The 23,657-nt window shown below is 67.6% G+C and overlaps 13 protein-coding genes across 13 annotated transcripts; 6 read left to right on the top strand and 7 right to left on the bottom strand.

Moving 5' to 3' along the window:
- Window positions 1-29: 29 nt before the first annotated feature.
- MICPUN_62386 (predicted protein) lies at window positions 30-1,688 on the bottom strand (the record flags this gene model as incomplete). Its single annotated transcript, XM_002504809.1, has 1 exon — window positions 30-1,688. The coding sequence occupies one exon, from the start codon at window positions 1,686-1,688 to the stop codon at window positions 30-32; it is 1,659 nt and encodes a 552-aa protein (XP_002504855.1).
- Window positions 1,689-1,990: 302 nt separating this feature from the next.
- On the top strand, window positions 1,991-2,938 carry MICPUN_102998 (predicted protein; the record flags this gene model as incomplete). The annotated part of the gene is made up of 1 exon (XM_002505118.1): window positions 1,991-2,938. The coding sequence occupies one exon, from the start codon at window positions 1,991-1,993 to the stop codon at window positions 2,936-2,938; it is 948 nt and encodes a 315-aa protein (XP_002505164.1).
- Window positions 2,939-3,073: 135 nt separating this feature from the next.
- Window positions 3,074-4,732, bottom strand: MICPUN_62384 (predicted protein; the record flags this gene model as incomplete). Its single annotated transcript, XM_002504808.1, has 1 exon — window positions 3,074-4,732. One exon carries the CDS (start codon window positions 4,730-4,732, stop codon window positions 3,074-3,076), a length of 1,659 nt encoding a protein of 552 aa, XP_002504854.1.
- Window positions 4,733-5,072: 340 nt separating this feature from the next.
- MICPUN_98042 (predicted protein) lies at window positions 5,073-7,259 on the top strand (the record flags this gene model as incomplete). The annotated part of the gene is made up of 3 exons (XM_002505117.1): window positions 5,073-6,170; window positions 6,240-6,983; window positions 7,008-7,259. 3 exons carry the CDS (start codon window positions 5,073-5,075, stop codon window positions 7,257-7,259), a joined length of 2,094 nt encoding a protein of 697 aa, XP_002505163.1.
- A 108-nt stretch (window positions 7,260-7,367) lies between these two features.
- Window positions 7,368-8,555, bottom strand: MICPUN_62382 (predicted protein; the record flags this gene model as incomplete). The annotated part of the gene is made up of 1 exon (XM_002504807.1): window positions 7,368-8,555. One exon carries the CDS (start codon window positions 8,553-8,555, stop codon window positions 7,371-7,373), a length of 1,185 nt encoding a protein of 394 aa, XP_002504853.1. The 3' UTR covers window positions 7,368-7,370.
- Window positions 8,556-8,733: 178 nt separating this feature from the next.
- MICPUN_62381 (predicted protein) lies at window positions 8,734-10,125 on the top strand (the record flags this gene model as incomplete). The annotated part of the gene is made up of 1 exon (XM_002505116.1): window positions 8,734-10,125. One exon carries the CDS (start codon window positions 8,734-8,736, stop codon window positions 10,123-10,125), a length of 1,392 nt encoding a protein of 463 aa, XP_002505162.1.
- Window positions 10,126-10,192: 67 nt separating this feature from the next.
- On the bottom strand, window positions 10,193-11,173 carry MICPUN_62380 (predicted protein; the record flags this gene model as incomplete). The annotated part of the gene is made up of 1 exon (XM_002504806.1): window positions 10,193-11,173. One exon carries the CDS (start codon window positions 11,171-11,173, stop codon window positions 10,193-10,195), a length of 981 nt encoding a protein of 326 aa, XP_002504852.1.
- A 144-nt stretch (window positions 11,174-11,317) lies between these two features.
- MICPUN_62379 (predicted protein) lies at window positions 11,318-12,733 on the top strand (the record flags this gene model as incomplete). The annotated part of the gene is made up of 1 exon (XM_002505115.1): window positions 11,318-12,733. The coding sequence occupies one exon, from the start codon at window positions 11,318-11,320 to the stop codon at window positions 12,677-12,679; it is 1,362 nt and encodes a 453-aa protein (XP_002505161.1). The 3' UTR covers window positions 12,680-12,733.
- Window positions 12,734-12,811: 78 nt separating this feature from the next.
- MICPUN_62378 (predicted protein) lies at window positions 12,812-14,081 on the bottom strand (the record flags this gene model as incomplete). Its single annotated transcript, XM_002504805.1, has 1 exon — window positions 12,812-14,081. A coding segment is annotated over one exon (1,270 nt), but the record flags the coding sequence as incomplete, so codon positions are not given.
- A 168-nt stretch (window positions 14,082-14,249) lies between these two features.
- On the top strand, window positions 14,250-15,668 carry MICPUN_62377 (f-box profile protein; the record flags this gene model as incomplete). The annotated part of the gene is made up of 1 exon (XM_002505114.1): window positions 14,250-15,668. The coding sequence occupies one exon, from the start codon at window positions 14,250-14,252 to the stop codon at window positions 15,666-15,668; it is 1,419 nt and encodes a 472-aa protein (XP_002505160.1).
- Window positions 15,669-15,763: 95 nt separating this feature from the next.
- On the bottom strand, window positions 15,764-17,080 carry MICPUN_62376 (hypothetical protein; the record flags this gene model as incomplete). Its single annotated transcript, XM_002504804.1, has 1 exon — window positions 15,764-17,080. One exon carries the CDS (start codon window positions 17,078-17,080, stop codon window positions 15,764-15,766), a length of 1,317 nt encoding a protein of 438 aa, XP_002504850.1.
- A 199-nt stretch (window positions 17,081-17,279) lies between these two features.
- Window positions 17,280-22,323, top strand: MICPUN_62375 (hypothetical protein; the record flags this gene model as incomplete). Its single annotated transcript, XM_002505113.1, has 2 exons — window positions 17,280-22,262; window positions 22,306-22,323. The coding sequence occupies 2 exons, from the start codon at window positions 17,280-17,282 to the stop codon at window positions 22,321-22,323; spliced, it is 5,001 nt and encodes a 1,666-aa protein (XP_002505159.1).
- Window positions 22,324-22,616: 293 nt separating this feature from the next.
- Window positions 22,617-23,534, bottom strand: MICPUN_62374 (hypothetical protein; the record flags this gene model as incomplete). Its single annotated transcript, XM_002504803.1, has 1 exon — window positions 22,617-23,534. The coding sequence occupies one exon, from the start codon at window positions 23,532-23,534 to the stop codon at window positions 22,617-22,619; it is 918 nt and encodes a 305-aa protein (XP_002504849.1).
- Window positions 23,535-23,657: the final 123 nt, after the last annotated feature.

Here is a 23,657-nt window from a genome sequence, read left to right as displayed (position 1 = left end):
CTTGAGCAGCTTATTTTTGAGTTGAAAACTTATTTGCTACCCGGTCGCCCGGCTGATTCGAACAGGACGTCGGTCCTTATTATGTACTTGTGCCGAACCCCGTTGGGCCCGACCCCGACGGCACTGCCCTCGTGCACCGGCGAATCCTCCGCGTCGCCGTGCGGGAAACACAGCGCGCATCCCTCCCTCGGCGCCACCCCCCTCGCCGATATCAACCCCGGGTGACCCGGCGTTGACGTGTAGAACGTCGTGTTTCCTCCGAGAAACCCCTCCGACAGGTAGAACAGCAGCGTGAGCCTGGATCGCAGGGTGCCCTTGCTCGCGTCGGTGACGTACTCGCCCTCCTCGGTGAGCCGCCCGTCCGGCCAGCTCCCGTCCACGTGTCGTCTGTAGATTGTATCCGGACCGTACCGGAAGAATCGCATCCGCGCGTTCACCCCGACCGCGCCGGCGGGCATGTGCATCTTGATCCTGTCCCAGATCCGTCCGGCCGTCTCCGGCCAGACCACGAGCTCGCAGTAGTCGAGGCGGCCCCGCCCCGGGTCCGACGGGTCCGGCTCGTCCCGTCGCCATCCAATCGCGTGCGCTGCGGCTCGCAGCGCGCCGCACTCTTTCGCGCTGAAAACATCCGTCAACGCAAACGCGCCCGGCACGTTCGGCACGTCGTGGCGCTCCGTCTCGAGCTCGAGCCCCGACGCGACGAGCGGGATGGTGGACGCGGTGGCCGGCGCCCAGAGCTCGAGGGAGTTTCGGTCCGCGGGTCGTCTGCGGCCGTCGTCGTCGCACACGAACCAAAAGGACGCGTTCCCGTCGTCGCCTCCCGGATACATCGTCGGCGCGAGTCGCTCGGCATCCGCCGCGGGGTCCGCGACGGCACCGTCGGCACCCTCGGCACCCTCCACCCGAGGCGGTGCCCACGTGGGATGCATGTGGACCCGGACCGACCCGCCCGCCGCGGAGGAAGGCGCGCCCTCCCACCCGCCCCCCGCGATGCCTCGCAGCGTGCCCTCCAGCAACGCGAGGCCCGCGGGACCGTCGACACCCCCCGGCATGAGCCCGCACCCCCGCACTAAGACGTCCTTCCCCAGCAGCCTTCGCCCGGTGTCGATGTCGTGTCGGGACATCAGCGACAGGCACTCGGGCACCATGCCCTTGCCCGCACACGCGAAGAAGACCTGTCGAAGTTGCACGGGGCCGACGGGGAGGCCGACGCGTTCCATCCTGCCGAGCAGGCGGATGGCGGGCTTGCCGAAGGAGCCGCGCTGGCACATGGCGAGGACCTTGCCGCAGAGATCCATGGGCGCCGCGACCTCGCGCTCGCCTCGTTCGCACTCCGCGAGCAACGTGTCGAGCGCGACGCACGCCTCCTGCGTGAGGCTCGCCTCCACCGCTCGCGCGATGCGCAGGATGCCCGTCTTCTGCTTCGTCTTGGGCTTGGAGACGCCCGCCATCGGGTTGCGCTTGAGCTTCACCTGCGCCACCTTGAACCTGCTGTCGGGGTCCATCGCGTTGTCGCGCGCGGCGATCCACCGCGGATCGTTGGCGTCGCGAGCGTCGCCGACGTGCATGCCGTCTCCGCCCGCCGCCAGCGCGGAGCCGACCCGTTCGCCGGAGGCTCCCCACGCCTGCTCGAGGCGCGCAGCCTCGACCGCGGCGCGCTTCGCCTGCCTCTTCTTCGTCTTCCCCATCCTCGGCGCGCGAGTATCGGCGCGAGTATTGGGCGAGCGTCCCTGGACCACCGAGCGGTGCCCGAGCAGTGTCCTCGGGATGTCGCGACGCAAACAGAGTCAATAACCGCCGACAGGGCGACAAAAATAGCTCCTGATCGCTGATTGGTCGCCCATAACCTGTGCGCAACCTCGCCAGACGGCCGCGAAATGACTCAAGAATAGACCGTGAAAACCCCCGCATGCGCGAAAAGGCGTGTGGCGAAGGCCACTTTATCGCGAGGCCACTAAATCGTCGAGCCGCCAAACGACACGACGCGACGATGGCCAGGATCTCCCTCCTCGCGCTCCTCGTCGCGCTCCTCGCGCTGTCGCACGGCGTGACCGCCGCGGAGGTCGGCTCGGCGACGGACTACGACTGCACGTGCGAGTGCTGCGCCCCCGACAAGTGCGCCACCGAGGGCACGAAGACGTACACCATCGCGGTGGGGTCCAGGGACAAGTGCACCGACGAGGCGTGCTCCGCGCAGGTCTCCCAGTGCCCCGACAAGGGCTCGCACAACTCCGGCGCGACCGTGACCGCCACCTACCACGACTGCACGTGCTCCTGCTGCAGGTCCGGCACGTGCCAGAACGGCCTCAAGAAGTACACGTTCGACGCGGGTTCGCCCGACAAGTGCACGCAGTCCGCGTGCGCCTCGGCGTTCGCGCAGTGCCCCGACGCGGGATCGCACAACGCCGGGTCCGCCCAGCCGGAAGCCAACAACATGGTCTTCGCCACCTACCAGGACTGCATGTGCTCGTGCTGCAAGGAGGGCAAGTGCCCGACGCTGAAGTACTCCTACTTCGACGCCGGAAGCAAGGACAAGTGCACGCAAAAGGCGTGCGCGTCGGAGTTTTACTGGTGCCCAGACGCGGGCGCTCACAACGACGGCACGATCAACGTGGCGCTCTACACCGGCCCGAAGGAGGCCGCGACGCTCGCGCCGACCGCGGCCAAGCCGAGCGGCGTGACCGTCACCAAGGAGACCACGCAGATGCCCACCTACGGCGCGGCGCTCCTCTCCATCTTCCTCATCGGCCTCGTCGGCACCGTCTGCGGCATGTTCGTGTACCGGCGGGTGCAGCGGGAGCGCGGGTTCAGGTGGGTGCAGTTCGACGACGAGGGAAGGATGATGGGCGATCAATCGTCCAAGCCGACGACGACGGTGGAGATGAACGGAAACGGCGGCTCGCACGGCCACGTCGTCTCCCCTTTCGACAAGGTGTAAAGAGTATCGGATATTCTTCGGGGGAGAGTTGGGTTGGGTTTTACGGGTCATACATGATGACCTCGACGCGCGACACGATGTATAGCGCACATTGCAATATTACACGCGTATGATCATCGCTCAATCACCGACTTGCTACCGTTCCACCTCGCCGTCCGCGGCGACGGGCACCGGGTCCCGCATCGCCTCCTCCCTCGCCGCAGCGAGCTCCGGTGCCAGCGCCTCGGCGAGCCACGGCGTCACCCCCCAGAGCTCGCGCATCTCGTCGTACTCTCTCCACAGCTCGGGCGCGGCTCGCGCGTTGGTCCGCACCGCGCGGATCATGGTGTTCCGCGGCGTGTGCTCCCCGCCGATCCACTCCACCACGTCCACCCTGTGCCCCAGCAGTCGCATGACGTGCGCGCGGAACGCATCCGTGAGGACGTCGCCGAGCCTCTCGCGAAGGATGCCGTGGCGGAGCGTCGGCGCGAGCGAAGGCGCCAGCTGTGTATTCTCCCGCACCCGCGTCTGGAGATCGTGGTGGCAGCACGGCGCGACGAGCGTGAGGGGCGCGTTCCATCGAACCGCGCGGACGAGCGCCTCGTCCGTCGCGGTGTCGCACGCGTGCAGCGCGAGCACGATGTCAACCTCGGGCGGCTCCGACTTGCCCGGTGACTGGTCGCCCCCGTCGCCGCCTCTCGGCGTCGGAAACGCGAGCGACGCCCCCGCGATGGTCCCCTCCACGAACACGCAGTCCCTCTCCCACCCCAGCGCGGCAGCCACGCGACGATTCGTCTCCCGCGCCTGACGCTTCACGTCCACCCCCACCACCTCGAGCGGCTGCCCTTGGGTTCGGTTGAGCCAAGCGTACGCTCCAAAGGTGAGGTACGCGTTTCCGCATCCGAGGTCCACCAGCCGCGTCGGCCGTTCGCTGCTCCCGTGGCTCATGTGCCCGCCCGTCCTCGCGTCAGCCACGGCGGCGTCCACTAGCCGGAGGAACTCCTCCACCTGCTTGTACTTGTCCCTGCGGTCGGCTTTGATGGATGCGCCATCTTTGGTGCTGACGCCGACGTGCACGAGAAACGGATCGGACGGGGACAGGAGCCTACGCTTTTGCCTGTCGTGCGCGAGCGGGCGGTTCGTCGCCGCCGCGTTATCGCCGCCGCCCTTGTTCGCGTTCGCGAGCAACGATCGCGAGCGGCTGACCGCGGCCTCGCCCGATTTGGTCACCCTCAGCGAGAGCACCTCTTCGCACGTCTCGACGCGCCAGTGGCCAAAGCCGCATCGCAGCGCCTCGTCGACGGCTTCGTCCGCGTCCACGGGTGGGCTCTTGGCGGTTCGGGACGGGTCGCCACCCCCCGTCGCGCGTCGACCCCGGCGTCCCCGGGGAGCCGAGGGAGTCGCCCCGGCGTAGGCGTGGTTGGAGGTGAACGCCTGCCGCTCGTCGTACTTGACCACCTGCAGCTTGACCCCCCCCTTGAGCGCGACGGGTCGCATCTCGAGCCGGCGCCACTCCGGGTCGGCCCCCTTCGCCTTGCCCGACGCCACGGCGCGGACGAGGCGCGACGGGTCGGTGAGCATCTCGCGCACCTCCCTGTACGCCTCCTGGAGGTCGCGCTTGCCCCCTTTCCCCCCCTTCGTCGCCGGGGTGTCCTCCACCGCCGTGCCCCCATCCGCCCCGCCCGCCGCCGCCGACGCGCCAATCCATCGACGGGGCCTGGCGGACTGGAACCCGCGCGCCGGGAACTCGCGCGCCGGGCGACGGAGACCCAGGCGATAGCATCGCGAGATGCTCTGCAGCGCGGAGGCCTGCATCGGATCCGTCGTGTCCCCCACACGCGCACGGCGTTGTCCCGACCACGACCCCAGGCTCCGTGTGAAATTGTTGCCCGACGAAAGGAGGGGCGTGATGAACGAGATCGCCGGATTAAGTACACGACTGATCACACGCGCGCGAGCAGGAACTCGTCCTGACGCACGTCCTCGAGCGGGTACCATAGCTCGCGTCGCCTCCTCCTTCCGCGCGCTCCGGCTAGCCTTCGCGACGCACCGCGCGAGCGCGTCCGCGGGAGCGACTCGCGCGTCTTTCCCCCCGTCCCGTCGCGCGCGGATTTACCCCGGCGTACGCGCCAATCGACGCGCCCTCGTCGCCGCCATGTCGACGAGCGACGCCCCCGACGACGTGTTCCTCGAGGACTTGAGGGGCGAGCGGAGCATGGAGTGGGTCAAGGCGGAGAACGAGCGCGCGCTCGCCGCGATCGCCGGGCCCACCGGCAAACCCGAGGACGACCCGATGTTCGCCAAGCTGCGCGCCATCTACGACGACAAGAGGAAGATCCCCAACGTGCGCCTGCGCGGCGACTTCGTGTACAACTTCTGGCAGGACGAGCACCACGTCAAGGGCATCTGGCGCCGCACCACCATGGACGACTTCAAGACCCCGGAGCCCACCTGGGAGACCGTGCTCGACGTCGACGCCCTCGCCGCCGCCGAGGGGAAGAGCTGGGTCTGGAAAGGCCCGCAGTTCCTCGACTACGGCCCCGGCGACGACGCCGACCGAGTCGACCGATGCGTGGTGAACCTCTCCGACGGGGGCACGGACGCGTGCACCGTGCGCGAGTTCGACGTCGTCGCCAAGGCGTTCGTGGACGGACCGAACGCCTTCGTGCTCCCGCCGGGGAAGAACAGCTTCTGCTGGGTCGATCGCGACTGCGCGTGGATCGGCCACGATTTCGGAGCCGGCACGATGTCGCCCTCGGGGTACCCGCTGACGGTGAGGGAGTGGCGCAGGGGGCAACCCCTGACGGATGCGGTGGAGATCTGGCGGGGCGAGCCCACGGACGTCGTCGCGTCCGGCAGCGCGTATTGGGACAAGGGACACAGGTACAAGGTGTGGTACCGGGCCAAGACTTTTTACGACACAGTTCGGTTCGTCCCTCACCCGGACCGACCGACAGAGATGGTCCACGTGGACATCCCCACCGACTTTTCGTTCGCCACGTTCGCGGACCACGTGGTGATCCACTGCAAGTCGGAGTGGCATGTGGGCGGCGGGAAGGGGGGCGACGGGGGAACGAAGTTTGTCGCCGGGTCCGTGGTGGCGCACCCGGCTAACGACTTTTTTCGCGGCGAGCGATCGGATTTTACCGTCCTGTACTCGCCCGCGGACGATCGGTGCGCGTACGAGGGCAGCTCCGAGACGAAGGACTACCTGATGGTCCACGCGCTGGAGCACATGGTGACGCGCGTGTACGTGTGGCGGTTCGACTCCGACACCCGCACGTTTTCCTTGGTCAAGGAGCACACCGCGGAAAATTGCCAGAGCTTCGGCGCCGCGGGCGTGGACTCTGAGCGATCGAACGAGCTCTTCGTCACCACCGAGGGCTTCCTCGATCCGACGACGCTCTCGACGGCGACCGCACCCGACCTCGACGTCTCGACGCCGCTCAAGACCAACACCGCGTGGTTCGACGCGAGCGGGATGTCCGTCGAGCTGAGGGAGGCTACGAGCGATGACGGCACCAAGGTGCCTTACTTTCTGGTGCGAGGCCAGGCCAACGGTGGGTCAAACCCTAAACCCGCGCCCACGGTGCTGTACGGCTACGGCGGGTTCGAGATTTCGATGTCCCCGGGGTACAGCGCCACGGTGGGGGAGTCTTTCCTGACGAAGGGCGTGTGCTACGCGATGGCGTGCATTCGCGGCGGCGGTGAATTCGGCGCCCAGTGGCACCGCGCCGCCAAGAAGGAGAAGCGCTGGCGCGCGTACGAGGACTTCGCCGCCGTCGCCAAGGACCTGGTGGCGACCGGCGTCACCACGCACGCCACGCTCGGGTGCATGGGCGGCAGCAACGGCGGGCTCCTGACGGGCGCGATGATGACGCACTATCCGCACCTCTTCGGCGCCGTGGTGTCGCAGTGCCCGCTGCTGGACATGGAGCGGTACGTGCTGCTCACCTCGGGCCCGAGCTGGATCGACGAGTACGGCGACCCGAGCATCCCCGAGGAACGCGATGCCCTGCTGGGCTTTTCTCCGTACCATAACCTGGAAAAGTCCGTGCACGTCGCCGTGAAGGAGCGGGGGTTTGACGAGGAGTCGGCGAAGAGAGGCGAGCACATCCCGGCGACTCTGTTCACCACGTCCACCGCGGATGACCGCGTGCACCCCTCGCACGCCAGGCGCGTCGTGCACAAGATGCGCGCGCTCGGCATCGGGGATAAGGTGCTGTACCACGAGATGACCGAGGGCGGCCACGCCGGCGCCGCCGACAACGTCGCTCGCGCCAAGGTGAAGACGATCGAGAACCGCTTCCTCGTCAACGCGCTCAAGAAGAACGAGGCGTGAAGTGAAGGCGGCGCGCGGCGCGTTTTGTTTTCTCGATAGTGCTACCCTCTTATTACCTGTTGTACCTGTATGTGGAAGTGTTACGAAGTTTCCTTCGTAGTCTAGTCTCTATCAAGTCTCAAAGTCCCCTTCGCCCGTCACCTTCTCGTACACCGGCGCCATGCTCTTCTGAACCTTCACCGCGTCCACCTTGGTCTTCACGTTCTCCAGCTGCGCCTTGCACGTCGCCTCGTCCACCCCCAGCGCCCTCAGGAGGGCGACGCACGCCTCGAACGTGCTCGTTCGACCCTCGGGCGCGCCCGCGTACTTCCTCACCGGCGCCAACAGGGACGCCCCGTCACCGGTCCCCCCGGTGATCCCGGCGTTGGCCTCGCGCACGAAACGGAAAGCCTCGGGGGGCAGGGAGACGAGCACCACGCGATCCTTGGGGAGCCGCTTCAGCATGTTCCGCGCGTTCTTCCACGTGCCGTCGATGGCTATGAACGTCCACCCCCGTCCACCCCCGTCGCCCCCCTTCTCGTCGTCGCCGTCGCCCCCCTTCTCATCGCCGTCGCGCCCCTTTTTCTCGCCGCCGCCGACGACGATGCCTGGTAGGTCCCCAACGCCGACGGCGCCCCGCCCCGGCCAGAGCACCGCCACCCTCCCGTCCTCCCGCTCGCACAGCTCCCTCAGCGCCTCCTCGTCCCGCCGCAGACCCGCGACGTACGCGTCGCCGCCGAGGCACGCGGACACCAGCGCGCCGGTGCTGCTCCCCCGGCCGAATTCGTGGTGGTGCAGGTACACCGCGATCCTGTGCGGGCCCAGCGCTTGAACGGGCAGGGACACGAGCATGCGGCAGACGCAGCAGCCGCGGAGGAGCCAGCATCGTCTGCAGTTGAAGGCGGCGGGGCCGTGGTTCATGGAGAAGGACGCGGCGGCGTCGTGCTTGTCGTCGGCGGAGACGGAGGGATCTCGAAGGAGCTGGTCGAGCGCAGCCTTCGCGACGTCCCTTCGCCTGACGTGCTCGAAGTACTCGTCCTCGGACGCGAGGCCCCAGCGCTTCAGGTTACGCGGGCACGCGATCGCGAGCTCCTCGAGCGAGCGGAGCACGCCGTTGATGACCCTGGCGGAGGTGGGGCCCCCCTTGCTCCCGGTGCCCTCGACGTGGTCGGCGGCGCGAGGCTTCCGCGGGCGATGCTGCCGCCAGACAGCCTTGGGCACGTGCATGTCCTTCCGGCCCTTGACGCCCTTCACGAACGGCGGCGGGTCATCGACCTGAGCGGCACGAGGCTCGGGACCGTCCTCGGCGGGGGCCATGATCCGCCCCGGCGAGCCCCACTCTGTCCTCTCTCGGAAGGTGCCGAGAAAAGCGTTCGTTAAGCGCGGGAAGCCACAAACAGAATCCGGAGCGCCACGACACGCACCCGAACGGCTCTGGCCCGGACCGGTCCGACCTCCGTGAATCGTCCGGCGCCTTCGCTCCCGAGCGCTCGAGATGCGCGTCGCGAGCTCCGTCGCGGCGCATCGCCCGCCCCGAACCTCCGTCCGCGCGTCGTCATCCGGGAGGACGACGTCATCTACGTCATCTCCTTCGCGATCCGTCGGCCCGACGCGTCGCCCCTCGCATCGACACCGCGCCGCATCGCCGCCGCGCGCGGCCAAGGACGACCTGCTCGCCGATCTCGTCTTCGCGCTCGCCACGCAGGCGCGCGATAAGATCCAAAAGGACTTCAACGAGCTCGTCGTCGAGCCCTTCGCCGACCCGGACCCGGGTCCGCTGCCCGATCTCGTCCCGCCGTCGCAACTGGCGGACCCCGACAGCAAGTTCGTCGCCGTGGACGTCCGGGGCACCCGGGTCGTCGTCCATTACAAGGAACACGTCGTGCGCGACGACCTCGGAGACGACGACGCGGACGGAAAGGGTAGCACTGACGAGCACGGGGTCGACGCTTTGGTTTGCCTGCACGGCGCCAACGGAAGCGAGTTTTCGTTCCGGAGACTCCTCCCCCGCGTCGCGGCGGCTGCGCCCGGGACCCGATGCATCGCGTTCGACAGGCCGCCGTACGGCCTATCGACCCGACCGGATCCCCCGGGCAGGTCGTCGGGCGACGGGTCGGAAGACGCGTCGTCGTCGTCCGGGGTTGACTTTGTTTACACGGCGGCGGGCCAGGCTGAGCTCACGCTGGCGCTGATGGACGCATTGGGGATCCGGACGGCGGCGTTGCTGGGTCACTCGGCGGGCGCGCCGGTGGCTCTCGACACCGCACTGGTCGCCCCCGAGCGCGTCAGGTCGTACATCGCCGTCGCCCCCGCCGTGTTCCTGGGAGATCCCCCGGGGGAGAAGGACGAGGACGGTACTAGCGCGAAGAAGGGCGGCGGCGGCGGCGGAATCAAGTTGCCGCTGGACCGGCAGCTCCGGTTCGCCTGGTTCCGGTTCCTCGTCTCGCAGGACGGACCCGGGCTGAACGTGGTCCGCGGCAGCGTGCGTCGACAGATGGCGGCGATCGAGGAAGGTCGCACGTACGCGGACTTACCCCCCGAGACGAAAGCCGCGTACATGCGACCGACGAAAGCGGAGAACTGGGACGTGGGCTTGCTTCAGCTGTTCCGCGGCGGGTCCTTCGGCGGCGACGGCGATCGCCTGCGCGCGGAGATGCCCAAGCTCGCGGCGAACGGCGTCAAGGTGGCGATCGTCGTGGGAGAAAAGGACCGGACCACGCCGCCGCCGCTGTCGGAGGCGCTGAGGGACGCGTGCGTCGACGCGGGGGTCGGGGACGTCAGGTACGAGCTCATGCCGATGGCGTCGCACCTGCCGATGGAGGAGGAAGCCGGGGGTGTTCGCGAGAAGTTCGAGGCCATCGTCGTGGACGTGGTGTCGGCGCTGTGACGTCGCTCGCGTCGTTCGAGGGTTCGGTGTTTTTGCAACGGAAATCGAACGGTTCCCCGAGTCTGTTTCACGGAGCGAACCGAAACTTGAGCTCCTCCAGTTTGGCCTCCCACTTGGCGTATTCCTCCGGGTGACGCGCCATGGCGTAGTGCCTCGCCGCGACGCACCCCGCCACCACCGCGCCAATCTTCACTCCGCCCCCGTGCATCACCAGCTTCTTCACCCCGGTCCTCACCGCCACCGACTGCAGGTCGCTGCACCCGCGGCACTGCGGAAAGAATCGCTGCTTGGGCACCCCCCCGACGGCTTGCCACGCGCGGGTCCAGAGGGATTGCGTGCCCTCCCTGAACGCCTCCGCCGCCGCGCTCGACCCGAACGCGACCTTGTTCGGCGGCATGTGGTCCCCGATGACCGCTCCCACCTTGGTCCCGCAGTGGTGGCATCCGTGCCTGGCCATCCACCGAGCCAGGGTCCTCTTCTGCCCCTCGCTGGCGTAATGCGCGCCGTTCGCCGGCAGCGACTTCCGCGCCATCGCCCCCGGGTGGCTCACGTCGCTCGGCATCGCCGTCTTCAGGCCGCGCCCGAGCGCGGCGTACATCAACGATCCGAGTATCGCGTCCGCGGTCATCTCTCGTTCGTCCCACGGCGCGTCCGCGCGCGCGCGACCGAATCCCGACGGAAAGAGCCACGACGCTCGCCCGCCGACACGCGCGTCGCCCCGACCCGCGCTCGCCCACGACGTCGCCTCCCTCGCAGCCTGCCCCGCGAGCGCCGCGGATCCACCCACCGCGCAGACGCTCATCACCGCCCCCACCATCGGCGTCGCGCACGACACGCCCAGCGCGTACGCGGACCGTCGAGCGAGACGCGCGGTGACGAGGAACGCGGCGGTGGATGCCGCGAGCGGCGCCGCGAACGATTCGGCGGCGCGCCGCGCGAGCTCCTCGACGGGTCCCGCGTCACGCGCTAGCGTCTCGGCGACGCTCGAGAACACCCGGTCATCGCTCGGGTCCCACGACCCGCGTCGGTCGCCCCGCGTTCGTCCCATGCCGTGCGGAGTGAAATGGTTCCCCTCGGACCCGCGACCACCAGCTGTCTTTCGGAATCTTCAAACAGAACGCTCACCCGCGCCAGGCGCCGACCGAACAGCGGAACCTCCGAAGCTCGACGGGGTTCCTTCTGGCCACACCCCATGCGCGCGGTGGGGGGCCGGAGCGCGTCGAGGCCCATGCCGAAGCGGCGCAAGTCCCCGGCGGTCCCCCCCGGGCAGCGTAAGCTCACGGGCGTGGCGTCCCTCGGCGCGTCCGCGCACGTAACGCCCCGCGCGGGAAGCAGGTTCGCGGCGTGTCCGATCTGCGCAAAAAATTTTCCCCGGCACGCGGTCGAAACCCACGCGGGCGGGTGCCTCGGGGAGCCGTCACCGACGCCGTCGACGTCCGCCCCGACGCAGCCTCCACCTTCGAACGACCCCACCCGCCGACCCGCGGCGAGGCTCAGGTCCACGAGCGGCCCCGTGGCGAGGGTTCGCATCGGCGGCCCCGACGCCTCGTGGATGCCCTGCGCGGTGGAGAGCCTGCGGGAGATGGTGCCGGATCTCCCGTTCGTGCTCGTGGAGAGGGTCATGCCGCCGCGCGACGCGGACGCCCTCCTCGAGGACCTACGCGCGGAGGCGACGACGTGGGGCCAGGACGAGTGGTGGATCGCGGGCGAGGCGAGGAAGGCCCCGAGGCTCACCGCCGTGTACGAGATGCGCGTCGACGATGCCCGAGCGGAGGCGCTCCGAATGGCGGGCCTCGACGACGACGACGACGACGCGGAGGATGGAGGCGGGTCCGAGCGCGTGCCCCCGCCGGGAATGCGCGTCGCCGCCGAGCGCGCATCCGCCGCGGTCACCGCCGCGCTCCGCTCCGTTCCGTCGCGACACCTTCCGGATGACGTGCTCGAATCAATCGGCGACGATTCGTACCAATGGGCGCCGACGTACGCCGTCGCCAACTTTTATCGCGACGGGTCCGACCGCGTGGGGCCCCACGCGGACCAGCTCACGTCCCTCGGGCCGTTGCCCGCCATAGCCGGCCTGTCGCTGGGCGCGACGAGGTCGTTTCGGCTTCGTAAGCGCTGGCCGGGGAGACCGGGGGAGGACGCTTCGGACAGGTCGGGTGACGTCTGGGTGGACGTCCCGTTGCCGCACAACTCGCTCGCGGTGATGCTCCCGCCGTGTCAGGAGCTGTGGACGCACGAGATCGTAAGGGAGGGAGGGGGGGGCGCCGGGGGCGGGGCGCGCGACGGGAAGGCGAGGGTGAGCCTGACGTTCAGGCGGAGGGCGCGGGATTGGGTCGATCGAGCGCCGACGTGCGAGTGCGGCAGGAGGTGCGTGTTGAAGACGCGCCGGGGGGACGCGCCGGCTCCCGCGTTCGCGGTAAATACTGACAACGACGGGGTGATGGACGCCGAGGATGGCAAGACGCCGGTGATGTATTATTACACGTGCGATCCTGTGAACGGGGGGAAGCCGTGCAAGTTTTACAAGCCCGTGAAGGTAGTGGCGTTGTGAGGGAAGCTCCGTAGATGTAGTCGTAGAGGTAACTTTAGCCGAAATCGTCCATGCACATATCATCACTGTCGTAACTCGGAAGCAGGATGACAATCTCCCAGTCGAGAGCACCGTCCGGTGCGTTGGTAATCTTCACGCCTCGCGTGTGGTACTTCTGGATGCGTTCAAAGAGCCTTGCGATGACCGTGTATTTGTGCTCAAAGTCGTACTGAGATCCGCTGTACGGCGGAAGCCCGATGCCTTTCCACACCTTGTGCTTGATCTTCGCAAGAACCTTGGGCATTTCAGAGTCATCATACGTGCAAGTACCGTCAGGGAACTTTGGCTTGACTTTGTTCAAAGCCTTCATGAAACTCTCGGCGAGGGCGTGGCGCGCGGGGGTGATGAAGGTGCGGCCCGCCAATGTTTCGACGGCGGCGGGGATGTAAACGTTCGATGCGCTGAAGGCGCACTTGCAAATCTCGATGTCGAAGTGGCGCAGAAGCTTTGTGGCGTCTTTGACGTCGGGCCTGCCGATGATGAGCTGCACAGAGCCTTTGTGTTCAAAGTTATAGTCGAAGAGGAAATCGCCGCCGAGGGCACCACCGGGTTGTCCGATGTAGGGGTGCATATTGCTGAGGGGGGCCCTCACTTCAGCGCCCCATTGTTTTGCCATCTTGTAGTACGCCTCTAAACCCCCTGCATCACAAGGTTTGTATTTCCATTCGCCCCACTCGTCTTCATTCATAGGCCGGGCGGCATATTCCTCGACGTGATGGATCACTGCCGCCGCCCTGTTCTCCACGTCTCCAGCGAGATAGGGGCCGTCGTCCGTGTACGATGTGTTATTAACGACTCCCCCGCAGATCAGACCGCACCGCTGGATCAGTCGGCGGCGGACCATGGGCGCGGCGTCCCACGTGCAGAAGATGTCGATGTCGCCAGGGCGCCACTTCCCTGATCTTCTAGGAACCGCGCACTTGACTGCCACGGAGCCGGCGATGAGCATCTGCGAAGCCATACCTCTTGTGAGTAGACGATGCAAAAGTTGGGCAGGAGGTTGGTGTGAAAGCAGACAGAAACTGACCTGAGGTTGCCCGGAGACGAAGTCCAAGTTGCGCTCCTCTTCGGGGAAGAGGTCGTCGAACGTGAACTTTTTCTTGGTGAACAGCGTCAATATCTTCTTCAGTCGGTGTCGCATCGACCACTTGACCAGCTTGAAGCCGAGAGCTTCTTCTCGGTTTGCGTCCTCGTCGGCCGTCAAGTCAACGACACCCGCGGGGCGAAAAAGCTTCTTGCTGGACAAGACCATGTTGAACACGTCTCCGGGTTCGAGGTGGGAGGCGATGTGGGCGAGGATCTCGTCGGGCATGTCGCAGAGCGTGGGCGGGGAGGTTTTCATCTTCTTCGCGGGCGGATCCATGGGTGCGCGCGGCTGCGATGTGACTCCGATACAACAACGACTCGTCCGATATGATATGACGTCCTCGGAACTTCCGATGATTTGACGTTTGAACGACGAGTCGTGGTCTCGTTTTGGTGTCATATCGCCCCGCTCGAGCGCCCCCGCCACCCCTCTCCGTCGTATCGCATGCCGCCGAAGAAGAAACCAAAGGGCAAGTCGCCGTCGGTGTCGCTCAGCGGCATGAGCGGGGATATTCTCGACAACATCTGTTCTCACCTGGCACCTCCTGACGTGTTCAACTTGGCGACCTCCAGCAAGAAGCTCTTTCGCCCCTTCGGCGCGAAGCTCTTGCAGTCATCGCTGAGGCGCCAGCTCGACGAGGTGATGCAGCGCGTTACAACGGCGCAGGGACCACGGGTAGGGGTTTCAGACCAAGGCGTTGATATGCACCACCCCCGCCGCCAGTTCACGGTTCAGGATCTCTTCCCCGACGAGGAGCGCCAGCTGGACTTTGACTCTTCTGGGCGCCCTCAAGTTATCCTGTCTGGCTCTGCCGTGGTTCAGTGCGCCCTCGGGCCCGATTTCCGTGGCGTCGAGGATGAATTTGAAGATGACGACAGTCAAGGCAAAGACGATGATGACAGTGAGGGCGTCGACGACAGCGAGGACGAGGACGATGAACATGACGATGACAGCGAAAGTGAGGTCAACCACTGGAAGGACGCCGACATCGATATCTTCTGCACCTGGGACGCGGCACCCATGATCCGCCGCCGGCTTTTCCAGCGCTGTGGACTCATCTGCTCCGGCGTCGACAACACGTATATGCAGTCAGGCCGCGATCTGGCGGGAGATATTGAGGAATCGACCAGCTCAGTTGTCCATCACGTCGAGAGCTACTCTTCCCGCCCAACGGAAGGCAAGACTCAGTGGACCCATTTCCATGTGGACCCTGAAAAAGAGGTGGACTACGACAGCGATCAGTATGCAAACAAGCTCAGAGAGTGGGGTGAAGACGCCCTCAAGAAGCACAGCGAATTAGAAGGGGACTGTGGGGTTTTTGTTTGGCACGGAGTTGGCATCCCCGGCGGTGCCCTCAACACCGAATTCCTTTACGACTACGAGCTCCGAGATCTTAAGTTTGTGCAGCTCATCGTTGCAAAGCCGGAGGTCAAAGATGCACGCATCCTCCTGAAGAATTTTGACCTCGAGATATGCAAGTGCTCTTTCAATGGGAAAGGCTTTACCATCCCCGCTCCTGCCGATACCTTCGCGGGCCGCACCATCATCACCCCGGCACGCCGGGACATAATTGAACAATTCGTGAAGGGTTACTCTAAACAGATCCTCGATAAGCGTTCCGAAGGCTTCGACCCTCTTAAGCTTCTGAAAGGCATGACCAAGAAGTCGTGGAAGGGCGTCGGTCTCGGTCCCTACAAACAGGACGACTACTATGACAGGTACATGTTCTGCCAGAGGCTCTTTGAGAGGTTGAAGAAGTACCGTGAACGAGGCTTGGAAATTACCAACGCGCCCCATATGGCGCTTTACTTGGCCAAGGACTTCCCCCCTATGCCTAGTGACGTAGGCTGCGTCGTGATGTGATTGACGGAGTTACGTATCCCTCCGCGTCGGGATCGCCACGAATTGTACACGGACATTGACGCCGATGCTTTGAAATCCGATTAAACACACGTGTGCTAAAACTCGTCGTCGTCGTCGTCGTCTCGCCGAACCTTCTTCTTCTTTTTCTTCGCAACCTTCTCCCCGTCGGACTTTTTGAGCTTCTTCTTCTTCTTCGGAACCTCCTCCTCGTCCGCATCCTCCACTGCCCGCGCCTTTTTCTTCTTCTTCTTCCCCTTGGCCTTCTTCTCCGCCTCGGCGAAGGCCTCCTCCCAAGCTGGCGACCTCGCGTCCCACTGAACCCCACACATCACCTGCTGCATGTACACCTGCCCCAAGCACTTCCTGGTCGACATCGAGAACACCCTGAGCCACCTGTCGAGACCCGCGGAAACGATGAGGTCCTCCTCCGGGTGCACGGCGATCTGCCTGATCCCGCCCTGGTGCCCCTTGAACTTGTGCGCCATCCGCTGGGTCTTCATGTCAAACCCGAAGAGGTTGCCGTGGTTGTTGGCCACGTACGCGACGCTCTGATCGTGGTTCATCTGCAGCGACGTGATGACCCACTCCCCGATCGGCACGTCCATCACCGCGCGCTTCTCGCGAACGTCGTACCTCCGGAGCATGTGCTCCCCGGTGCCCACGAGAAACTCGCGACAGTCGGTGCCGGGGATGAAGTGCATGGCGCTCACGTAAGGGGGAGCGCGGTACCCGAGCCAGTTGGGCGGCGGCGGCTTCGACTTGTATATCACCTTCTGCTCCTCCACGTCGTACATCTTGACGTCGTTGCCCTGGCCCTTGCCTCCGCATATGAGCCTGTCGCCGCCGCCGCCGACCCGGGCGCTGAGCGCGTTGCCGATGACCTTGAAGCGCGATTCTTCGCTCCATTCCTCGACGATCCGCTCCTGCCCGGCGCCGACGCCGAGGGAGAGGTCGCCGAAGCCGGTGACGACGCCCTCATATCCACACGCGTGGACGACGGCATCGCCCTCCTCGGTGACGGTGACCAGGCGGCATCCCTCGCGCGCGCTCCCGGGGCCGAAGAGGTCGACCGCGACTGGGGTGCCGCCGACGTCCACGGGCCCGCCGCCCATCGCGGCGCCGGTGGCCATCTCGATGACCTCCGCGGTCTTGTCGTTCCTCGCCACCGCGAGCCATCCGCTGGGGGCGTCGTCGCTCGTGGTGACGACACCGCTGTCGCCGGATTGCCCCGCGCTGCAGCATCCCTTGACGAAACCCCGCGCCCGCGACGCCTGCCCCCATCGCGCGTTCATCGTGAAGGTTTCCTTCGACCCGAGCGCGGACCTGCCCGCCGCCTCGGCCCTGCGAAGGATCCCGAGCTCGTCCGTGACGATGAGCCGCAGCCGCCTGCCCGTCGCCCCATCCTCGAACATCTTCCGGATTGCCCGCTGTCGATCGAATGCGCCGAGCGAGCGAGCGTCCGTCGATGCCCGCTCCCGCGACAGTGACTCGCGCACCGCCGCCGCCGACAAACAGAACCTCGGCGCTGTTTCATTTCGCAGCTGTGTGGACCTGCCCTCCACCAGCTGTGTTTCACACGGTGCCGCGTCCCGCCCCTCCCTCCCGCTTCCCATGGACCACGGCCTTCACGCGCAGCGCGGCCACGGCCACCTGTGCGTCTACAGCGCCCCGCGCGTGGGTACCGTCTGCGTGCGATGCGTGGCGGAGGCGATATCCGCGACGCGCGGCGGCGCGGGCGGCGCCGTCGCCGACCCCGCCGCCCACGGCTCCTCGCAGGGCTTCGGGCACCCCTCTCCCCCGAGTAACGAGCGACGCGCCCCGACCCCACCCCCGCGACAGCGGCTTAACACCACCCGCGCCCGGCACGCGCGCGCGCTCGCGGGAATCCTGCGAGATCCCGCCTCCGGACCCGACGTCGCGCGGCGGTGGGGTCACGTCGTCGTCGCCTGCGTCGTCGACGCCCTGGCGGCGAGGGAGGAGGAGGACGCCGAGGTGGCGACGCTCCTGCTGGACTGCGCGCTCGCGGTATCCACCGCGGCCGCCGCCTCCGACGGCGGCGCGACGCTCGACGCGTGCATCTCCCGCGCCCTCGTCCACCTCTCCTCCGCGGACCCGGCCCGCGAGCGACGCGGCGCCGATACCCCCCCGCTCCACCCTCGCGCCAACCTCCCGACGAACCTCGGCGGCAGCGGAGGCAGCAGTCAACCGTCGCAGGAACACTTCTACATAGCCCCAGGGCCCCGCGGCGGTAGCCAGGGCTACGGAACCCAAGATGGATATCATCTCGCCGTGGGGTCGTCGTGGGAAGCGACGTGGGACGGGGGATGGAACGCGACAGGGGCCGCCGTCGCCCCTGCCGCGCCCCCCGCCTCGCAGGGTCAGATCCAACTCGACTCCCCCGCCTTTGGCGTCGCGGCGCACCTGGCGTCCCCCCAGCCCCGCGCGCGACACCGGGGCGGCACCGATTGCGGCCGAGCGAGGCTGCTCGGCCTCATCGCGGAGCTCTTGGCGCTCGACGTGCCCCGCGGGTCGCTGCCTGCGGCGTTCCTTGCGGGAGTCGCCGACGTCGAGGAAACCGGCGAGTGGTTCGGCGGCACGCCCCCCGCGAGAACCGCCCTCCACGCCGCCACGCATCTGCGCCACGCCCCTCACCCCGATCCGTGCGGCGTGTCGTCCCCGCTCGCCATCGTGATCGACGCCCTGCGCGACCCGGCCGCGTCCGGCGACGCGCGTCTGGCCGCGTTATCCCTCTGCGCGCAACTGGCGAGCCGCACGGCTGGCGACCGCGGCTGTTTCCGCGGGGTCCTCGCCTGGGAACCCGGGGCGGGGCAGGCCATGGCCGCCGGGGCGCTCGCAGCCGTCGCGCGAATCGCCGGGGAACGCGGCGGCGTCGGCCCCGGTACCGACGCCGCCGCCGCCGCCGTCGCCGAGGCGCTTCTCGTCGTCGCCGCCTGCGCCGTCGCGGACGATGATTTCGACCTCGACGCGCTCCTCCGCGAGTACCCGCCGGGGGTGGCCATCGCCAAGGTCCCGACGTTCGCCGGGGTGATCAACGACGCGCTCCTCTCCCCGAGGCTCGCGCTCCGCGCCGACGCGTGCGACTGCGTCGAGGTGGTGGTGTCCGCGCGCGGCGACGCGCGGTCCGTCGATCGGCTGCTCTCCTTCGACGTCGCCGAGCACGTGTTCGAGCTCCTCCGGGATTTAACAAGGGCGCGAGCGATGACGCCCGCCGCCGACGGTCCGCGGACGACGACGACGCGGGGAGGAGGGCGCGGGGTGTCCGTGACGAGCGTCACGAGGACGGAAAGAGACGCCGCCGCGAGAACCGCGCTCGCCGCCCTCGCCGCCCTCGCCGAACAATCCCACCGGGGGTTCAATCCGAGGCTGGCTTGCGGAGCTGCGCCCGTCGCGTCAACCCTCGCCGCCGCCCAAAGGGACCGGGACGTGGAGGCCACCTCCGCCGGGTGCCGACTTCTCTTCGCGGTGGCGAGTGGGGACGACCCGGGGAACGTACCCGGGGAGTCGACGGCGGCGTTCGCCGCGTGCCTGGCCGACGCGTGCGACGAAGCCGCGTCGATAAATCTGTCCTCGGATCCATTCTCGGATCCATTCTCGGATCCATCTGGCGGGTGTGACGTCACCGTCACCGAGGAAGGGGAACGGGCGCGGGCGGCGGCGCTCGCGGCCGCCGCGCTCGCCGGTTTCCTGAGGGGATGGGGTGGGCGGGACCTCGACGGGGACGTCGCGGCGCGAGCGTTCGCAACGTTCGTTGCCGACGTGTCCCGTAACCTTCGAGAGTTTGCAAATGGAACCCCGACGCTGGATCCTCCGGGGTTGGGTCGTAACGCTCGTAACGCTCGTGACGGTTACCCCGAGGCGTTACCCGGCGGCGGAGGCGGCGGGGTTTTCGGTCGCGTTCGGTGGCGCCTCGGCGCCGCCGTCCCCGCGGGGGCTCGCACCGCGTGCGTTCGATTGCTCGCGACGGGCGGCGGCGACCGCGTCGGCGAGTGCGCCGCGGTTGTCCGCGACGCCGGGCTTCCCGCGGCGACGTTCGAGGCGACGCGTCGGCTCTCGACCGTGCGTCGCTCGGGACGCGCGCTGACGGGGCGGGACGCGGAGGTGGCCGACGGCGTCGCCGCCGCGGCCGCCGCCTCGACGCGTCTGCTCCGCGCCCTGATCGCTCCGCCTTCCCCCCGATCCAGGGCGCGGCGGGATCGCCTTACCGGTGGGGACGAGGACGAAGACGAAGCCGAAGACGCCGCCGCCGCCGCCGCCGCCGCTCGGCGGGAGCTCGCCTTGGAGATGGTGAGGGATCACCGCGCCATCGAGTCCTGCCTTGACGGGACGGATGCCGGGGTTTTCGACTACGATCCCTATCCCGGAATGCCGGACCCCGCCGCCGACGCCTGGGGCGCGAGCCAGGGGTGCAACGTCTTCTACGACGTTCCCGACTCGGACGAAGACGAGGAAAACGACCGGTCTGGAGGAACGTCGGACCACGACCCGGACCACCCGACCCCGGCGCTGCTGTGCAACTTCCTCGCGGTCTTGGTCCCGGCGGCCCTGGGAGAGGGGAGCGCCATCGGGATGGACGTTCGAGTCGTCGACGCGCTCGCCGCGAAAGTCCCCCCGTTTGGTTCGAGGTCGGCGTGGGCGCGGGGACCCGGGCCGGACGGACGACGCGTGGGTCTGTTTGACGTCATGGAGGCGCCGGATTCGACACACGGCACCCTCGGCACCACCCTCGGCACCCTCGGCACCCGAGTCGGGGTTGCCGCGGCGAGTGACGCGCTGATCGCGTGTGCCTTTGCGAGGGCGACGTTCGGGGCGGACGTCGGGACGGACGCCGACGAATTCTCCCGCGGGATGGCGGGGCCCCTGTGCGGGTACCTCGTCGCGCGGGGGCCCGGGGGTTGGTGTCCGGGCGGGTTGTGCGCGTCGCTGGCGGTGTGGCGCGCGTGCGTTCAATCCTTGGACGGGGCGAGCGCGTCGAGGGAGTTCAATCCCGGACTTAAGCGGCTCGCGAGTTTCGTGACGGAGACGGAGGGGACGATCGGCGCCAACTTTGTCGCCGCGCTCGCGGGGCTTCACAAACTGAACGCCGCCGGGTGGCGACGCGCCGAGGAGACTCTGGTGACGTACGCGATGGATTCCGTGTCTGACAGTGCCGGACGAACGCTGCTGTCGTGGCTGGCGGATAACATGCCCCGGTACATGAACGGCGTCGACGCGTGCAAGTCGCTGTTCTTCTCCGCGCTCGACGGGGAAAATCTCGCGACGGCGATGTCCGCGGATGACGAAATCTCCGCCGACGCCCCGGCGGCTTCGCGAACCTTCGCCTCGTGGTTCGCCGATGACGTCCAGACGTGCACGTTCCTCGCTGGGACGTGTTTCGTCGACTCGGGCGGGACTTGCGATGCGGTGGTGCGCGGGTTGCGGTTTGTGCTCCGCCGGCGACCGCCGACAAAGGGCGCTCTGGCGATTTGTTCAACATGTTGGGACGCGTGCGTTCGACTCTCCGGGTTGCGTTCAACATGTTCAACACCCGTTCAACATCAACACGTCGTCGGACGCGAGATCGCGGCGGACGTCGCGCTCCTGCAAGCGGACGCCGCTCGCGGCGGCTTCGACCCCCCCGGGAGCTTCGGGTTCGCGTCCGATCCCGCGCGCCTGGCGGGGTACCTGCACGACTTGATCGCCGTGGCGGCGGAGTCGCCGGGAGCCGCGTCCGTGGTCAACGCGGTGCTCCTGAACGCGCTGCTGTCGAAGGTACACGAGGCGACGGGTGCGACAGAGTCGTGCGCCGTCGGGTTGCCGCGCTCGGTGGTCCGGTGCCTGTTTGAAGCCTCGGTGTTTCCCGCGGTGTTGGCGTACGCTAGGGACGTCGCGGTGCGTTGGCGGTCTCGGACGTTTTCTTCACTCGCGGGGGCGACGTCGGCGGTGAGCCTCGTGGGGGGGTTATTAGGGCTAGGGGTTAGGGCCATCGACGGACGCGCCGCGTGCGAGGCGGCGGGGGATAAAACAACCGTCATCGACGAGACGTTCGCACGAGCGCTCTGCGACGTCGGGGTCGAATGCGAGGACTCGATCTGTCGTCAACTCGCGTTTGAGGCGTTGGCCGCCACCGGCGTTTTCCGCGGCGACGGCGGGGAGATTCGGAGGATCGTCCTGGAGTCGGGGCGCGCGGGAATGTGCGGGGGAACTTCCGAGGGAGAGCGCGACGCGGCGGCGATGTGTGCCATCCCGTTCGAAGCGGACGCCGACGACGCGGGGGACACCCCTGTAGACGAGTACTACTGGGAGGAGACGCTCCTCGAGGAGTGGCTGCTCGGCGCCGCGTCGTTCGCCCGCCGCGACGCCGCCGAGCCGACCGTCGACTCTCACCCCATCGCGGGACGCCTCGCCTTCGCGCGACACGTCACGTCTCGCAGCGGCAGGATCACGTGCCGGGTTCTGAGAGAGCCGGAGATGCGCGGGACGCTCGTGTCCCTCGCGCTGACGGCGGCGTGGCGGTCCCGGGGCGCCGACCGAGCCCCGATCGACCTACTCCGAACTTTGTTTGTCGACACGGGAGTTCATACGGCGAACGACGAGGTGGCGTCAGCGCGAAGGGCCGTGCCCCACGACGCGCTGAGAGGGTGCGTCGACGCCTTGAGGAAGGTTTTGGCGGAAAGATCTTCCGTTCGCGAGGACCCCGGGGGGGAAGTCCGGTGGTTTCGTTTCCGCGACGGGGCGTCAGGAATCGTGTCGGCGGAGAACGTTCACTCGCTCGTCCGCTCGAGGGTCGAACCGGAAGAGGCGGGCGGCGTCCGATCCTTCTCGGAGGCGTACGATCCGGCGAGGGCGCTCGAGGAGCTGTGTCGCGACTTGGAGACGTCGGCGCGTGGGGCGAAGCTTCGGGAGGGGGCGGTGGTTTGATACGTCGACGACGGCGCGCTACGATGAGACTCAATACTCGTCCTCCTCGTCCTCCTCCTTCCGCTCCTTCGCGTGCTTCTCCGCCATGGCCTGGGCGTCGAACCGTTCGAGGCCCAACCTGTCGTACAGGTACCCCGGCACCCGCCCCATCTCCACGTAGTGCAGCTTCCCGCAAGCCTCCCACGTCACCAGGGGCCGCGTCGTCTCCGCTTCTCTCATGTCGGCCACCGCGAACGTCTCCTCGTATCTCCTCGCGAACAGAGTCAACTTCTCCACCGCCACGGTGTGCTCGTCCGCCATGCGCATCTTGAGCACGTACGGGGACACGAACCACTGGAGCAACCCCGTGGTGAACGCGCCGAAGGTGTCGACGACCAGCGACACGGTGAGTTTCGCGTTGGCGGGGAGATCTGGGGATGCGAGTTCGAGTAAGAGCGGGGTTCCCGCGATCGTGGCGCCCAGGGAGGCGAGGGAGAGGAGCTTGACCATGCGGACGGTCTCGGCGAGGGCCGCCTCGTACTCGACGCCGTCGGGGCGCGCGTCTACCGCGCCCCCGGGGGTGTCGTCGTCGGCCGCCTCGGTCACCTCGCCCGCCGCCGACGATCGCGCGCGAGACGTCGGGTGCCGAGCCGCGATCGGAGACGCGAACGACGACGCCCCGGGGACAACGCGGCGGGCCCCCAAAGTCGCCGGACCCGCGCGGTGCCCGGAGTCGTTCTCGGCATCTTCCGCGCGCGACGTCGCGTGGAACGACGACCACGCGCGGTGCGCACACGACGCGGGGTCCACAGCGCGGCGACGATGATCCCACCCGACGCCTCCCCCCTGTTCGGACCCGAACGAAGAAAGAGCCGGGGCCCAGACCCCGGCCCGGGGCGCCGCCCCTCGCGCCGATACGGCCCCTCCGAGGACTCGTCCGAGGGTGGTGACCGCTCTCCTGGCGCTCATCGTTCGTTACACGCGGTGCTCACCGGCCACCGGCGCGTTCCCACACTGCGGCTCCGGGGCTCAGATTCTTCTCATCAGATCTGAGCGAGCTGAGCTCCTGTCGGTGAGAAGAAACTGGGGCAA

This window comes from Micromonas commoda, chromosome 11, assembly GCF_000090985.2.
Source record: "Micromonas commoda chromosome 11, complete sequence".
Classification (NCBI taxonomy): domain Eukaryota; kingdom Viridiplantae; phylum Chlorophyta; class Mamiellophyceae; order Mamiellales; family Mamiellaceae; genus Micromonas; species Micromonas commoda.
The sequence above is the reverse complement of the archived record's forward strand: the minus strand, read 5'-3'. Positions and strand labels throughout refer to the sequence as shown.